An 18,260-nucleotide genomic window follows, 5' to 3' on the forward strand; every position below is an offset into this window, starting at 1 on the left:
TCTCAGAAGGCCAGCAGGGGCTGCTCTCAAAATCCCGACTTAGGCTGAGACAACCACTTGAGTACACCAGGGGGGGGGGGGGGGGCAGCCCGAAAATAAAGCATGCTTTAATTAGACAAGCATGGATTTGGTCTTTTTTCCTCGAGATTTTCTGCAAACTTCATTATGGTGCATTTCGTTTTCCCCGCGAACTGATGATTGCTTCACAGGTGGGAACCATGGTATGAGTTTGACTCCTCTTCTCCACGTTCTTTGAGGCAAAGGTCTTCACTAAGCTGCCACGACTGGAATGGAACTCCTGGAAACCAGGGAACCTCTGGCCTAGCCACCAGAGTGACTAGAACGACAAAGCCCCAAAGCCACTCTTTTATTTACCAGAGTAGTCCCAGCGCTAGTGCAGCCAGGAAGGCTTTTTTGCCTTCAACGTTGTGCCGACATTAAACTCTTAAGTAAAATTTACAAAGCATTCACTCACACATTTAACAGATGCTTTGCAAAACAGGCTTTTAAAGGCATAAATCTTGGCTTGTAACCAAGTAGACAAGAAATTCGTGGAATTCCACTCAAGCAGAGTTTGACAAGTTTAAATAAGAGGATCCTTCTTTATAGCCCTGACTACTGCACCCATACAATTTACTCAGTAAATGTTTTTCTATGGGGGGGGGGGGGAGAGGGGAAGGGGCAGGTTTGGCTGAAAGGCGGGGAAGGAGCAGAAAATGATTGAACTGATGTCTAAAGTCATTTCCTACTAAGGAAAGGAAGCTCGAAATACCGAAGTATCTAAGGAATATCCCTTGTCCGCGAGGCCAAATCACCTCTCCAAAGGGCACCTAATCCCACAACCAGGATCAGAATTGGGGTGCACTCCGCTGCAGAGATTGTAGAGCTCCGGGGCCCGCGCGCTCCCGCCTACGGCACAGCTGCAGAGTGGTGCGCGCCGCCCAGTTCCGCGAGCAGCAGCTGGCACTTGTTAGGCCGCGTTGCCTTGGGAACGGGAGAAACCATTCTCAGAATGCCACGGGAGGCCCTCGGGACACACGAATCAGCACAGACCATCCGCGAAGATCGATGGAAGGCCATAGGACGGAAAATGTCAGCCAATAAAATCTCTCGAAACTAAATCAGCTCCCCGAATACTGTCAATGTGGTACGCTCCTTGATGGTTGTTGCGATGCATGCTGGGAGTTGTAGTCCGTCTGCAAGAGCCCGGCCTTCTGCTGGCATTGACGCCACTTCCGGGTGGACCCTGGCTCACAAGAAGTAAGCGTCTTCGCCATCGCTAGATGGTGAGACCGGTAAGTGATTCTGATTGTCAGTGACCTCTCGGTATTTGCCCGTAGGACTTCCGCAACAGGTAGCAGAATGGTTCCAGTCCCCCTAAAAGGGAGCTGCCCCCGAGGGTCCAAAGGTGACTGTACAAAATTTCCTCATTTGGGTCTCCTGCTACCTCGAGCCTCAGCAGCACTCTGACACGCGACGCTCTGGGTCAGTCAGTGCATCTTGACAGTAAGGCACTACTTGTATTTGGAAGCTACGAAAAAGAACTTTTGATTTTGAAAAGACAGGCGTAACTTCCTTCAAATAGTCTATTCGCTTGCTTACGTGGCGTAGCATCCTCCACTTTTCCCTCTTGTCTCCTCGCTCAGCCAAGTCCTGCCATCCTTAGTGTAGATGATTATCGTCTTCAGGTATACTTTACACCCTGGGCGTTCTCGCGGAACCCAATTCATGAATCTAGTTAACTGTTTCCACTTAGATCATCCAGACGAGGCAGTTGCAGCGCTGACTCATCTTTTCTTCCTGCTCTCCCCACACTCTTCCCTCAGAATGCCCGTCTCTGCAGATAACACAGCTCACCCGTCTTGTGCCCCGAACACACACACACACACACACACACACACACACACACACACACACACACACACACACACGCACTATGATACAGGTCTTTTGTCGTATATCCTTTGCTACCTGAAACTCAGCATATGGATCCAAATTAAGAACTGCTAGTCTCTTCCATTTTGCGGATGCTTTTTTTCTCTCCTGGTGGCAGCCATTGTCCCAAGCCATGTAAATTCTGTGTACCAAGTTTTCTCTAGCTTTGTGCTGTTCTGTGGCTGGGGGTGAAGCTCACATCCCTGTACTCTAACCTTGGTGTGTTTTCTGAGTGTAAAGTCACTGTTGGACCTTTTAAGACAATGAGCTCCATGCTCTCAGCATCAGTAACTTTCCTCTCACTGGCTCAGCCACACTCTCTCAGCATATTAGGCTAGTTTTTTTGTTTTTTGTTTTACCACTGATATTTTCTCTTTTTTCCTTTTATTATTTTTTTTACTTTTACATATACATTTATATTATTATACATATATACAATAAACTATACAGCAAGAAGGAACACGAAACAATTAGGAATTATATAAATGTTACACTCATAGTGTTTTGCCTATTTGTGTTTGGCAACCTTGGAGAAAACATCTTTCCTATCTTGGTGAGTCTAAAATTCTGAATGTAAATCAGTATCTATCATATCTCATCTCTATCAACCTAAAAACATCTATCTAGACCTAAAAACATCTTAACTCCTAAACAACTAAGCTTAATTGTAAAACTAAACTATCTGGTCTTAACCCCATCAGTGACTTGAGAAGGAATAAAATTAATTATCTGAGTAAACAGAAAGTGCAAGTTAGCAGCTTCCCAAATGAGAAAATGACAGACATTTCGCTGCCTGAACAGTCACCCAAAACTGTAAATAACATTGGAGCATCATCTTCAGCCTTCTGGCCCATTATATCTGGCAGACATATTTGTGAGGCAAGAACCATTGAGGACTTGCTTACCCTGTCTTGGCAGAGTTTGGCTGTCAAATCTGCCTGCGTCTACCACTGATATTTTCATGTCATTGCTAACTGCATCGATTCTGATTAGAAGTATGAATACATTGATTCTGAACCTCCTTTTCACATTGTAATCACCAGGAAAGGAAGCAGGGGAGATTTTTACATATTGTTGTGCCTGGCACAGCCTTATGCCAACTAATTAGAATCTCTGGCAATGCCTCCTAACTGTCAGAACTTTAAGCGCCCTGGGTGATTTCAGTATGGAATTAAGGTTTGAAAACTTTTTTTTTTTCCCTTAAGAATCTACAGGGGTTGTTGTGTATTTATGCATAAGGAATTAGCTGGCAAAATAAGTAGAGAATTGAGCTTAATTGGTGCCATGTCCTAAACTGAAGTAGACTCCACTTCCTGTGGAGATGAGTTTGTGTTGCTTTACAAGGGACTTGTGGTTTCATTTGTTCAAGGTGATTTCCCCACACCATGGATATTCTCTTCAGAATAAGAGGAGGCTTTGATCTGGCTTTTCAGCTAGCACCGCCTAAAGGTAAGTCTTCCAAAAACGTCTTTTGTTATGGAATTTATAGCCGTATAATTCCAGCAGAGTTCCTCCATTCTGCAAAGAGAAAAGAGTTAATGAGATAAAACAAACAAAAACAAACCTCGAATTAAATAAGATTGAAATTTAGATACTATATTCTAATTCCCTTATTAGCCCACAGGGCACCTCTATGTAAATTAAAAGACTTAACCTTCTGTTTGAACCTTTAGGGCTGTCTTGAGGAAAATTGTTACACACACACACACACACACACACACACACACACACACACACACAGTAAAATATCCCTAATGAGCACAGTGTAAATCGAGTACCTAGAACTATACATTGCAGAGTTGTAACTGTATGCTCCCTATGTCCCAGTACCCAACTTCTTTAAATACTGTAGTTTATTGGAACATTAGAAGAAATTTGGAGAGGAAAGTCAACAGGATTTGTATAGTGCAAAGGCTGATGTCAAACCCTGAGATAAACAGTGGCCAGGGAGGATTGTGGGAAGTCACTGCTGAGAGCGGATGCTCTTCTGGACTCACCTTGTAGACCAGGCTGGCCTCGAACTCACAGTGATCCTCCTGCCTCTGCCTTCCGAGTGCTGGGATTAAAGGCGTGCACCACCACGCCTGGTTTGGGCTCAGGTTTCCAACCAGCACTTGTTGAATCTGAAACTCAGGGGAGAGTTGTCAGAGCCAGGAGGTGGGCAGGGAACATGAGGTCAGAAGGACTACAGCTAACTCCCTCCCTGAAAGCAACTCACATCACTCCTGAAAATGCTGTCCGTGATGTCTGAGCCCAGATGTTCGAAAGGTAAGGACTGAAGAGTGGAGGGGGCACAAAGCGTGAATGCAGATAAGGGCAGGGTTCCTTTTTTGAGGCAATGAAAAATTTGTATGGACTATAAAAAGTTCAGCATTGATCGTAAATTTTTACAGATACACTAAAATCCATTGAGAGAATCCTAAAGGTAGAGAGGTCAAAATTGTGATAGAGGTTGAAACATAGGAGGGGGCTATTTGAGAGCCATGTCGACTGTTTTCTACTTTTGTGTTATGTTTTAAAATGTTCATGTCAAAAGTTTAAGATCTTTTTAACTTGCTTACTTTTCATTTAGAAATGTTTATCAAGAATGCGCTAAGACAGGTGCTGAGTGACCTGACTGCCAAGCTGTCTTCGGATGCCCTTGTATTCAGAATTTGCAACAGCTCCTTGTACCTATGGGCGAACAGTGGCGTAAACACAGGAGAGCTGACTGACAGCTCTGCCTGTAAAAACGTGGTGCACTTCATCCAGTGAGTGTTTAAAGAGTTTCTGGAAATATTTTAAAGCATCATATCATACTTGTAAATGTCTCTGTATATTAAAATTTTAGATTTGATCAGGAAGAGGATAAAAAACGGAAATTCATAAAAAAGAAAGACAAAAAGTTATCTGACATGGTAAGCAAATCTGTTTTTACTACGGATTTAAAAAAAATTAAATCCTTGAATTTGAAGCTAAGTGAGTTTTGGGTGATAATTTAATCTTGCCCTCCTAAAATACTGAGGCCTAGAAATGTTACGTGTCTGTTTTACGTATCTAAACTTTTTTTCTTGTTGCAATGTGAAAATTTTGACAGCTTCATTTTATTTCGCTCCTGCAAAAAAACTGAAACCTCTTTGAGTAGGTATACAAACTGCTTAAAATAAATGAGAAGGGCCCATTCCTAAACTTGATAAAGTGATGCATTCTGTAATGCAAAACAACGCATGTTGAAGGATTTCTTTTAGTTATTTATTGTTTTACTTGTTTGTTCTACTGATTTTTAAACCAGTACTCTGGAGCCCCTACCGCATGCACGTGTATAACTAGGTTCTTCCTTAGGTACAGATGGAAGGTGGAGACTTATATTCTGCAATGGAATCAAATCTGTTGCCATCATTAACTATTTTGGGTTTTATTTTTAAGTAAGTGTGTGTGTGTGTGTGTGTGTGTGTGTGTGTGCGCGCGCGCGTGCATGTGTATGTGTGTACAAGTGCCCTTGGGGATGTGGAGTCACAGATGATAGTAAGCCACCCAGTGTGGCTTCTGGGAACTGAACTCCATCCCTCTGCAAAAGAAGTACTTGACCTTAACCACTGAGCAGCTTCTATAGCCCCATTATTAGCTATATCGATATTCCTATTTCCCAAGATTGGATCAATAGAAGCTTTTTCAAGATGGCTCTGGTGTCCTTCTGAAATTTTATTTTTGGTACTCCCTACTTTTACCCACAAATGATTTCTAGGTGTGTCATGTACTTTCCCTGTTCTAGTTTGGGAACCGGCCATTCTCCACGGAGCACACACGTGTATGTTTACGATACACACACAGGCACACACATACAAAATGCATATACATGTTTACCTGCATAAATTCTATTTCTGCTTCCAGTTCCGTCACAAATTCTCTCACTAATCTCGGTGAGAAGCCTGGCTCCTGGCATTCTCTGTTCTGCTAATTTGTTCAATACACAGAAAATAATTTCAAAATTGTCCTCTACCAAGAGTGTATAGTTGTGGGGGTCGGCGGCACTTTCTCTTTGATTGGTTCATTCTTGTTCTGAGACAGGGCCTCACCTTGCAGCTCTGGCTGGATTGGAACTTGAGAACTAGAGCAGGCTAGCCCCAAACTCATAGAAACCCACCTGCTGAGCAATTTTATTTGATGGGTTTTGGTTTTTACTTTAGGTCTGTGCAAAAGTGAGAAGAATGGCACTATGACCCAGTGGACTGTACACATGGCTCTAATGCTAATAAACACGTGAACAGGGCTGTACACGTGGCTCTAATGCTAATAAACACGTGAACAGGCTGAGTTCACCTTTACTTACCAATTACTCCACATTCATGCAGATTACAGGACTTTGAAGCAGAAAGCGACTCCCTGGAGTCACTGTCTCTAATGCAGCTTTATGCGTCATCCTCTAAGACGATTTACCCTTTATATGCAGTGTTTAGTGTTCCACATGTTGACTCTTGCTCTCTGTCTGAATAGCAACAGATAGTGAATATAGACCTCATGCTGGAAATGTCAGCCTCCCAGAGAGCTGTGGCCCCCGTCATTGAGAGGGAGGATGAGGAGCACCACTACATTAATATGAGCTTGCCGATCGATGCAGTTGTATCTGTTGCTCCAGAAGAAACGTGGGGAAAGTAGGTATTTAAAGACGGTCCTTCTATAAAGTAATCCGAACTTGGTTTGTTGTTGTTGTTTTAAGATATATTGCATAAGTCATATCCAAGGTGATGGGCTGTTTTTGCTGTGAAATACTTCTTGTTGGCTGTTCTTGCTGTGGTAGACTTCTTGTTATCAACCTAAGAGTCATGGAGTAACTAAGTATTTATTTGGAAGAAGTAGCATCCATACTGAAACTGAGAAGGCTTCCCCTTTAGCCATCCAGAGCAAATACAGTTAGTGTGGCTTTGCATAATTTAGACTTTGATTGACAAACCTCAGCAGTAAAAGTGTTAACTCTATTCTGGGCATATTAACGATACGTTTTCATGTTAGCTGCTGTATCTTCTGTTAATTCACTTAAATATCTTCCCCTACAGAGTGCGCAAACTTCTAGTGGATGCAGTTCTTGAACAACTAGTTGATGTGGAAAAATGCATTTTGAGATATATGAAAGGAACATCTATTGTGGTCCCTGAACCACTGCACTTCCTATTGCCAGGGAAAAAAAATCTTGTAACAGTTTTATATCCATCGGGGATTCCAGATGGTCAACTGCAAGCCTATAGAAAGGTAAAAGCAGATAGTTATTATTAGAAAAAAGTCTCTTGTTAGTTTTGTGGTTAATTATAATTTGCAGTAAGTGTAAATTATTTTGTGGCTTAATTTAAAAGTATGCTCTGATTTCTTTCATGAAAATTTTTTCTTTGTCATGAAAATGTTCTAGTTTAGTATAGTATATAACTAAATTTCAGATGCTCAGTGTAGAAATTTTATCATTTTCTATAGTGAAAAATAGAAATGGAAAAATGCTTACATGCCTAGAGTAGCCGGCAGATGTTAAGAAATTCTTTTCCCCTCTGTTACCTCCAGATTTGTGAGAAAGACAGCAGTACAGTACAAAAAGAGTGGCGGAATCCGTGCTAACTGACTATGATACACGGTGATATTGCAAGCACAAATAAGGTTATTTAACTTTCATTAGAGAAGTTTTGGAGAAAAGCTGTCCAGCATTTAAAGAAACGAGATTTATCAACAGAAGTACTGTTTTTAGAATATGTTCTCTGGACCTGCGGCCTTGCCTGGCATTTATTAATTAAGTCCTAAACTCTTGCTTCTAAGAAATAACATAGCCCTAACCATCTATGCTGCTCCAAGGGGTGGAGAAAATTGGTTGTCAGGCACTACACATGCTGGCCTGCTGAAATCACTAGAGTACACTGGGAATTAGCTAGCCGTTAGGGTAAGGATTGTATGCACTTATGCCACTGGGAAAATAGTGCATTATAAACATTGGTAAATGTTTGTATTCATGCCGTCTTGGTTGGTTTTAAATCACTAATTTCTACTCTGTATTTAACAACTGTCTAAAGTATTATAAACATTGTTTTCCAAAGTACTTTGACATATCATTGTGAATTATAACTTCTGATTTACAGAGGATCCCAATTCCAGCAAGTTATTTTCACATTTCTGTCTTCCCTTTTAGTCTTTACTAAGAGGGATGTAAATTGGTTTCAGTCTATTCACCGATTTATTTTAGTGGGTTAAGTCATGTTGTCGAAAACCTACAGCTAATGAATATTCTGTTTTATAATTCTTGAGTTTGAGTGTATTAACTAAAATTCTAAAATTCTTTTGTCTGTTGATTCTGACTTTATTTAGGAGTTGCATGCTCTCTTCAGTCTACCTCATGACAGACCTTATTTCAGAAGGGTTAATGCTTACCACTTCCCAGATGAACCATATAGAGATGGCTACATCAGGAACCCGCATGCTTTTCTGAGCCCTCCTAACATGGACAGTAGTATGGTGAGTTGAACTAGTTTTCACGGAGTTGACAGATTGTTGGCATTCATTGAATCGGATTGGTTCCCAAAAGAAGTTTTTTGGGTTGTTGTTGTTGCTTTTTGTTTTTTGTTTTTTTGTCTTTTGGTTTTTTTGGTTTTTTTGTTTTGGTTTTTTGAGACAGGGTTTCTCTATGTAGTCTTATCTGTCCTGGACTCGCTTTGTAGACCAGGTTGGCTTCGAACTCACAGCGATCTGCCTGCCTCTGCCTCCCAAGTGCTGGGATTAAAGGTATGCGCCACCACTCCCAGCTCCAAGAGAAGTTTTTAAAAAATGATTCATATAGTATGTCATCCCTAAAAAATGATTTATCACTTGTCTCTTTTAAGCATCTGTTGAAGACCTCATTTAAGGAGCCAGGCATGGTGGCATACACTAATCCCAGCACTCAGGAGGCAGAAGCAGGCACATCTCTGAGTTTGAGGCCAGCCTGATCTACAGAGCTAGTTCCAGGACAGCCAGGGCTACACAGAGAAACCCTGTCTCAAAAAAACAAAACAAAACAAAACAATGCCCTTGCTTAAGAGAGCTGTAATTGCTGGTAGAGGAAAAGCTTAGTGCTTCAGAGTGTTTGCTGCTCTTCCATAGGATGTGAGTTCAGTTTCCAGTCCCCTCATCAAGCAGCTCACAGCTGTTGTTACTGCAGCTCTAGATCAAATGCTGTTTTCTAGCACACACACAAAATAAAGCCATGTATATTAGCTGAGAGGGATAGCACACATACCTTTAATCCCATCAAGTTCTAGGCTAGGCAGGGAGACCCTGCCTCAAAGAAGATAGCAGTAATTAATGATCTATAAGGGTTATTTACCCCATATCTCTTACCAACATAGCACTCTCTGATTTCTCTAAAGGTTTCTTCCTTTCTTCTCATTCTGCACCTGAGAAATCATGGGCAGAGTCTTCCCAAGCCACAGCATGGACCAGGCTAAGATGCTGAACGTCCTATATATACTATCTATACAGCAAGTACCTGGCTACAAAGATAGACTCAGTATAAGCAGCTTAGATAACTGAGTTATCAGAGAGTGAGGGCAGGGGTAAATTAAGGATGCATGAAGGCCACTAAAAAGAATCTGTCATCCAAGAGGTGTGCACAGGAGCAGGGAAGCCCCTTGGGAACAGAGCAGTGGGGTAAGAGGGGCCTGGCTGAGGCTCTGCAAGGCCCCGCAGGCTCCTCGCCGGCAATCTGCTGCTTTCCACGTGTGCTTTGGCTCCCGGGTGCCCTTTCTCCCCTTGTCAGCATCTACCCGCTGTGTCTGCACTGTTTTAGTTGTGTAAAACTGTTTCCTGTTTCTCTTTGAGCTGTTCAGCATATATTCTCGGCAGCTTTATCCTCTGCTCTTGCTGCGGGGTTTACTGTGTGAGTCTCAATTTACATTCCAAAGACATCAACTGCGACTGTGGGTCTTTTGGTGGCATTTTTCCAGTCCCTTCCGAGTGGCTAGGAGCTTTGCAAGGAAATCTTAAGAATCCAAATGAGCTTTGGTAGCTGCGAGAGAACTGAGGCACCCAGTTTTGGTCTTAGCCATCAGCGCATGCCTGGAGCACCAGCCATCTCTAAGGGCTGAAGACAGACCAGCTTCCTTTGGAAACAGCACTAGCCAGATGCCCACCATTAATTCCATGTATATCCGTGAGTCTAGAGCCAACATTTTAGAGGTGTTAAATGATTTCACTTACTTTGATAGGAAGAAATCCCAGGAAACCTACAGTTAATATCTTGCTCTGTCTCAGTCATAGAGTAGGAAATGGAATTTTTAATGTTACAATGTAACTCTTAGTGGCCCTCTGCAAGCTCCTGACTTAAGTATTTTTCTCTCAAACTATTTTTAAAACTCTTCCATGATATGTATTGCGTCCTTTATTTATTTTAAGTTCTTAAAAGTTCCTTACAAAAAGCCTGGAAATTGTAAAGCACTAGGTGCATGCTGATTAACTTTGGCAATAAAACAGGCTCCTTATCCATGTTACAAAATACAAAGGGCGTGTCTTCATTTTGTCATTTTTGGTATTTGACCTCTGCATATCATACACACATCTGTGTACACATACATGGTACACACACATATTTCACAGCATAGCAAATGAGTAACTAGGGCTTACTTCTTAGTTAAGAACCAGAACATTGCATGTATACATATAAAATGTACATTACTTTAGAAATATTTGTTTTATTTTGAGTTTTATAAAATCCTACCATTGTATATGTAGCCTTCTACAAGTTGCTTTTTCACTCAGCATTTTATATCTAGAGTTTACCTTCTTTTGTCTTATTCTGGTTTAGTTATCTTGATTCCTGTTTGATAAACATTTATGTAATTTTCCCAGGATTTTTGTGATCTTAGGCAGTCTTCTCTGAGCCTTCCTATTAATGTCTCCTGTGCATATGTATGTGAACAATTGTAAACATTTGCTTTTTTTTTTTTTCATTTTTCAAAGAAAGTTTTAAACTTCATGTTATTTGCCCCTAAACACTTCACCTGATCTCCTGTAACAATGGATTTGTTCGTTATGTAAATCCATTTTACCATGTTCATTATCATGTCTTACTAGTGCTGGATTCAGTTTGATAATATTTTGTTAAGATTTTTTTGCATCACCAGACATGGTGGCACACGCTTTTAATCCCAGTGCTTGGGAGGCAGAGGTAGGCAGATCTCTGTGAATTGGAGGCCAGCCTGGTCTACAAAGAGAGTTTCAGGACAGCCAGGGCTGTTACCCAGAGAAATTCTATCTTGAAAAACAAAAACAAACAAACAAATAAATTTTAAAACCCTGTTAATTCCTCATAATTTTCTTTTCTCTTAATTAAAAAAAAAAGTATCAGTGATATGCAACCTATTAAATGAGTTGGGGAATACTCCATTTTTTAAATTTCTAGAGTTTATATATAATTGGCATATTTTCTTGATTATTTGATATGATTTACCTGAAAAACAACCTGGACTTGGCATTTTCTTTGTGAGATATTTGTTTTTAAGAGATTTTAAGTGTGTGTGTGTGTGTGTGTGTGTGTGTGTGTGTGTGTGTGTGTGTGTGTGTGAAGGTGACTGTGGGAGCCAGAGGTTCTGGATTAACAGGCAGTTGTGAGCTGCTGAGGTGGGTGCTGGGAACTGAGCTCAGGTCCTCTGCAGGAGCAGTGTGCACTCTTCACTGTGCAGCCAGCCCCTTGGGAATATTCTTAGTAGCAGTCAGCTTTGTTCTGACTATGGGATGCTTTCACTTTTGTGAGTCATGTTTTCCTGGGTTTTGATTCTTCATATAATTATATTTTCTTTTTAATTCTTCAGACCACTTTATAATTTTTTTCCTTTAACAATTTGCCTTTGTTGACTCCTCTTTATAACTTTTGTTTTCAGTCTCACTAATTTTGGGGTTTACTTTGATTTGATGTGTTGTTTCTAACTTCTTTTTTTGCTTGGGTTTTTGGTTTGTTTGTTTGTTTGTTTGTTTGTTTTGAGACAAGATTTCTCTGTGTAGCCTTGGATGTCCTGGAACTCACTTCGTAGACCAGGCTAGCCTCAAACTCAGAGATCCACCTGCCTCTGCCTCCCCAAGTGCTGGGATTACAGGCGTGTGCCATGGTGCCCAGCTTCTTGTAACTTCTTAAATTGGAATTTAGCCTATTGTTAATCTTTTTTATTTTTTAATGTCAAGTTTTAAATTTCAGATAAAGCACTACTTTTTTATATTCTATAATTTTAATTTGAAAGGTTTTGTTTTATTCATTTCTAAGTATCTTTATATTTATATATGATGATGCTTCACTCTTTCTTTTAGAAACTTATTTCATGTCCAACATATACCTGAGTTTTTCCTTTTCCTACTAGTGTATGACCATTGCCTACTGTTAGGAAGAACTGCTAAGGCACAAGACACATTTGCTATGAAGGCTGTGACAAATGACCCATAATGGTAGCCACAGATTGTATAAATATGTCTATCACCGTTCTGGAAGCTGGAAGTCCAAAATTAGCATCACTTGGTTGAACTAAAAGTATCCTTAAGGCCATCCTCCCTCCTCAGGTTCCTGGGGAATATCCATTAAATAAAAAAGGGGAAAGTGCTAGGCAGGTTTCTAAGTAGGTCCACTGGTAAGGACTCTGAACTTACAGGAAAAAGCCAAAAGAATATACGACTAAGCCATTGTTCTGTGAAGGCATTTTTATAAGGGTCTAAAGCAGTGGTTCTCAATGGTCCTAGTGCTGTGACCCTTTAATACGGTTCCCAACTTTATGGTGATCCCCCAACCATGAAATTATGTTTGTGGAAATTTGCTACTGTTATGAATTGTAACGTAAATACCTGTGTTTTCCAATGATCTTAGGCGGTCCCTGTGGAAGGACTTGCAACCCACAGGTTGAGAACCACTGGTCTAAAGTAAAAGTGTGGCTCTCAAAACAGTAAACATGACTCAGGGCTCCACACAGAGTGTGTACTTCCGTCTTTAATATTTTACTACATTTCTTCTTTCTTATAGATTTGTGTGGTCCAGGGCGTCTATGCTTATCATCACTATATGCAGGATCGGATAGATGACAATGGCTGGGGCTGTGCTTATCGATCCCTGCAGACTATCTGCTCCTGGTTCAGACATCAAGGTTACACCGAGAGGTCCATTCCAACACACAGGGAAATCCAGCAGGTACGGACCATGCTTGCCGCTTTAATTTGTACCCGATTGTGTATTCCACTAGCTTTTAATATACCATTGATCATTATTATTACCCTGGGGCACCGATTTCTTTTTATTTTGGGAAAAAAATGTTATTTTTACTGATAATCAAAGTACCCTAAATATAATAATATAATTTTAGTAGCTGTCTTTTTTTTTTTTTTTTTTTTTTTTTGAATGCATAAAGGCTCTAGTTGATGCCGGGGACAAACCAGCAGCATTTGTCGGATCACGGCAGTGGATTGGATCTATTGAAGTACAGCTGGTCCTAAACCAACTGATTGGTGTGACTTCGAAAATACTGTTTGTCAAGTAAGGATGCTTTATAAACTAGACAGATCATCTCTACGTAACAGTTTATCATTTTTATTAAGCTAGTAGAAAAATGACAGCTTCCACTTATTTATTTCCAATCAGTGTTCTTCCTCATTAACTCATTGCTTTATAAATCTCATTGCTTTAAAAGAAGCTGTGATACATAATACATGTATTTTCTCGACTTAATTTTAGTATATACATGGAAACTTATCTTTGGGTAAAGTTCTAGATACAAAATGTAGTTTTCTAATGTTTAAATCTTCAAAAAGTCATATAAGAAGAAAACCAAATGTTGACCGTTATCTTTTTCTTTTGTTCTTTTTCTTGCTAAGGTATTAATAAACCAATAAATGTAAAAATTATATATTCAACTTATATTTTCTAAAATTCTAATAATAAAATAAGAAAATATAAATTAGCATAAATAATATCTCTAATCATAACTTGCTTTTTTATTAAACATGTAAGAAGTCTTTTATTTCATTGCCATAAACATTGTGCTCTGATTTCTCACATGTAGTATAAAATATTTACTTTGATAAATAAATTAGACATGACAATATTACAGTCAGCACCACTATCCCCCAAGAGATATAAGCACCTTGAGTTTGAGATTTTCCCAGGCTGTGACAGACACGCCCTAGAGACTGATACAGAGGCCTGAGAAGCTACACTTAGGCTTTGGTTCCTACAAAGCCCAAAGAGAGACCTGGAGCCAGTTGGGAGAACTGCAGGCGAAGGAGGAAGGAAGGGCAATGTCTTCATGGGCCCAGTCCTACAGGGAGCAGAGGGGAATAAGGAATGCCCAGATAGGTCAAGAGAGAGGCAGGATGTGGTGTGCCATGGAGACCTGATGCCCCCTCACTGTCCAGCCTTGAGTGTAGACATGGTTCTCCATTAGAGTGCATGCACTTCCCAAAGTACTGAGCTAGGCAGTTTGGGAGGAGGGAACATCTATCACCCCAGAAGAGGATTGTGGCCATGCCTAGTGTAATAACTAGGTGTTACTGGGGATCCCACCCTACTCAACTCCTAAGACACAACATTAAAAAAAAAAAAAAAAAACCAACTGGGAATAAATTTTCTTGTACTTTGTTAAATAAATTAAATATTTAAAGACTATGTGTCCATAGGCTTACCTTAAACTGTCTTTACTGATGAAAGACTTTAAACTGTCTTATATTGATAACTACAGTAGCAGAATCTATTGTCTATGTATTTAAAATATTTTTGATCTCACAATTGGAATTGCAAGAATCAGAACAATTTCTAAAAATTAAAATTTGGGGCCGATGAGGTAAAAGACACTTGCCACGAAGCCGGAGTACCTGAGTTCAGTTCCTAGGACCTCCATAGATGTGTGCCATGGCACAAGTATATACAATGCACACTCACAAAATACATTTTAAGAAATTAGAAAATCTTTTTATACATTAAAACATTTGTATGTTACCTGCTCAGCCAAGAGCTTACCACCTGGTATGTCCATAAAAGTAATGGTTCCTACGATGATTCAGCTTACAATTATTTTTTCTTTCTAATGATGGAAATCTCATTTAATCTTTCAAATGTGCAGTACAAGACTCAGGTGATGGCAGGTAGTAGCAACAAGTCATAGCTCCCAGTTAACCGTTCACGAAGGGAAATACATGTGGTGTGCTGCTAGCTCTGCTGCTTGACAGTTAGAGATTACTCAGTACGTTTCACTCACAGTATTTTCAATGTGGAGTGGTGAGGGGTATATGGTTATCTGTAAAAGGAAAAGTACTTAATATAACCAAATATGTTGCACTGAAAATGCTTTGAAGTTTTTTCAGAAGAATATATTAGTCCTAGAATCTCTAGTCTATACACAGGACAGCTGTTGTTGATCCCAATTTAAAGACATTTCAGTCTCATGTTAAAATCCCAGAACCTTTATGCAGTTCCAGAAGCAGGAAGCTCTGTTCTTTTTGTCTCATCCATAGTTAGTAGCCTTAAAATGTTAGTGTTTGTATTGCTTTAAGTTGCAAGGAATCAGGTCTTGCCACCACCACTTACTTTGTTTTCAAGATCCACAAACAAAAAGATTAAAGTATTGTTCCTCGCCCCCCAAAATCATTACTTGACTGAATGCTGAAAATAGTCATCTGATAGATGATTTCTCTTTATTTAGCCAGGGTTCAGAAATGGCCTCTCAAGGACGGGAGCTGGCCAACCATTTCCAGAGCATGGGCACTCCAGTAATGATTGGTAAGGGTCTTTGGACATGTTGGGTTCTTTTGGCAAAGTGGAGAGTAAGTGAGATGTATTTGTATGTTTTAATGTCACATTAAAAACTAGTCACTTAAAAAAAAAAAATTAGTCACTTTAAACATCTTAAAATTGTGTCTGGAGAGATAGCATAGTGGTTAAGAGCTCTGGTGGCTGGGTTCAATTCCCAGTACCCCCACGGTGGGTCACAACCATCTGCAGTTCCGGTTCCACGGAATTCAACACTTCTTCTGGCCTCTGCACATGGTGTATCATGTGCCATAGTGCGTCACGTGACACAGTGCATCACATGGCGCATCTGTATGCATAAAAATTTAAATATTTTAAAGTGAACTTACTATACACACTGCTCTTTGGACTTTAATTTCCAAAGTGTAAAGAAGTTACAAAAAAGGTTTAGCAACTAAAAATAAATGCTAAAAAGTAAATATAACTGTGTTTGAACATTTAAAGAGCCAAGAGTAGGTTTTTTGAAAGGTGATAGTCACTTAAGCCTCTTTAGTCATGACTAATTTGGCTGGTTTTGTGACATAACAGACTACTTACCTTCTTTGGGTTTTTCTTTGTAAACTGAGAGTTGATGGGCTGCTGAAATCACTCAGTGGTTAAGAGCTCTTCCAGAGGTTCAATTCTCAGCAACTACATGGTGGCTCACAACCATCCATAAAGGGATCTAATGCCCTCTTCTGGCATGCAGGTGTACGTGCAGACAGCATTATATACATTAAAAAATAAAAGATTTCATTAATTGAGCTAAAGATAAATGGTTGTATTAAAAGCATCTACTCTAGTATATAAGAAGTGGAGGTAGGTAGGTCGGATTCAGCAGAATGTCAGAGATGGGCCAGACACACGCAGCAGGCCATGCCAGGGACCACTATTGCTTTGGGAGGAGTTTGGCCCCTTGCTGGCCTTTTCTCAGTTGATTTTAGGGGATTTTATAGATATAGCAATACAATATAAACCTGTATGATTAAAGAAATGATCATAGCATTTTTTATATATTTCCATATGTAACACAGTCATTAAATATGTAATCTTATCCTTTCAAGTGTACTTGCCATCATGGTTTCACAGTATTGGGCAGTCTGTTCTAATGCTGTCAATAGGCAAAATAATCATTTTTTAATTTGAGCTGAATAAGCAGCTTAATTTATGCCCTATTATATATTTCCTTTTTCTAGGGGGAGGAGTATTGGCTCACACAATACTAGGAGTTGCATGGAATGAAACTACAGGGCAGATAAAATTTCTAATTCTGGACCCACATTATACAGGTGCTGAAGATCTGCAAGTTATCTTGGAAAAGGTAAATATCCAGATCACATATATTTAAGACAGAAGGCACAGAGCCAGAGTGGCTGTTGGCAAGGATAATAAGGCAAGAGCAGTGAGCATCCCAGCAGTATCTCTCAGTCTGCTGAGTAACTGTGTTCCTGTGTAGGGAACCCTCAAAAAGCTAAATGTTTAGAAAATGTTTAGAAAAGCTTTGCTATTGATTAAACTTCCTAATAGAACATGGCACATTTCCTTTACAGAGTTGGTAGCACATAGTTGTATTCTCTCATCAAGATCCCAAGAGAGCAAACTAAACTTCTATACCTTTAGAATTGGGACTGTGGAGACGACTGAGCAGCTACGAGCTCTTCCCCTTCTTGCAGAGGACTCAAGTTCACTCCCCAGTGCATTTTATGTGGTTCACAACCACCCGGAACCCCAGCTCTAGAGGGTCAACACCTGGTGCACAGATACACACATACCCTTAAGAATCTTAGCCTCAGTCAATCGATAAACAAAGTGCCAGTCACTATAAACATGTGAGTCTATGTCTCATTCATGTACATACAGCATAATTCTATGAAGGTTGGAGTTGAAGCAAATTCAGAAATATTTGACAAGATATCCACTCCATAGGGCATAAATCTACATTGATTTATAGCCAGCTAATTCTCACATCACAGGCTGGTAAGATGTAAGATGGCTCAGCAGGTAAAGTACTTTCTGTCAAAGCTGACAACCTGCTAGAGCCTACATGGTGGACAAGAACCAACCCTTGCAAGTTGCCCCCTGACCTCCACAAAAATAACATAAGTAAATGTAATTTCTTTAGGTAATAGCAACAGTTTCCCTTTCAAAAGGAAAGTACTGAGTCATGTAGCATGGTCCCTAAAGTTCCTTTCTTCACGTAGAAACCCTTGAGTTACTTTGGTGTCTGAGCCTGATGTCAAGGTCCTGCTGACAGAGCTTCATGTCAGAGTTTCCATCATGGAGTCCTGTGGTGTAAACGGCTTCTTTCCTTTCTTCCAAATCTAGGGTTGGTGTGGATGGAAAAGCCCAGACTTTTGGAACAAAGATGCGTACTATAACTTATGCCTTCCTCAACGACCAAATGCTATTTAAATTATCCTGGAGTCAAAGACTATAAAGATAGCAGAGCTCTTCTAATGTTAATAAAAGGGAGCATAATTTTAAATTTACATCTTGGCTGTGATTTTATTTAAACTATGATTTTTTTTTCCAAAGGTAGTAAAGAATGCACAGAAATTTTAATTACTTGACTATTATTTTACAAGTT

At 40.0% G+C, this 18,260-nt stretch overlaps 1 protein-coding gene across 1 annotated transcript; it reads left to right on the forward strand.

Moving 5' to 3' along the window:
• Positions 1-1,256: 1,256 nt before the first annotated feature.
• Positions 1,257-18,147, forward strand: Ufsp2 (UFM1 specific peptidase 2). Its single transcript, XM_051169725.1, has 12 exons — positions 1,257-1,295; positions 3,305-3,384; positions 4,508-4,685; positions 4,766-4,832; positions 6,409-6,566; positions 6,969-7,161; positions 8,254-8,400; positions 12,920-13,084; positions 13,302-13,426; positions 15,588-15,664; positions 16,870-16,994; positions 17,999-18,147. The coding sequence occupies exons 2-12, from the start codon at positions 3,321-3,323 to the stop codon at positions 18,083-18,085; spliced, it is 1,386 nt and encodes a 461-aa protein (XP_051025682.1). The 5' UTR covers positions 1,257-1,295; positions 3,305-3,320; the 3' UTR covers positions 18,086-18,147.
• The last annotated feature ends 113 nt before the right edge of the window (positions 18,148-18,260 follow it).

Source organism: Acomys russatus, chromosome 27 (genome assembly GCF_903995435.1).
Source record: "Acomys russatus chromosome 27, mAcoRus1.1, whole genome shotgun sequence".
NCBI classification, from domain to species: domain Eukaryota; kingdom Metazoa; phylum Chordata; class Mammalia; order Rodentia; family Muridae; genus Acomys; species Acomys russatus.

Bases quoted from the DNA above. Each gene is read 5' to 3' on its own strand.
- Ufsp2 (XM_051169725.1), top strand. From the start codon at position 3,321: ATGGATATTCTCTTCAGAATAAGAGGAGGCTTTGATCTGGCTTTTCAG. The intron at 8,401-12,919 runs GTGAGTTGAACT...TCTTTCTTATAG, and splicing joins CTAACATGGACAGTAGTATG to ATTTGTGTGGTCCAGGGCGT. The intron at 16,995-17,998 runs GTAAATATCCAG...TTCCAAATCTAG, and splicing joins TGCAAGTTATCTTGGAAAAG to GGTTGGTGTGGATGGAAAAG.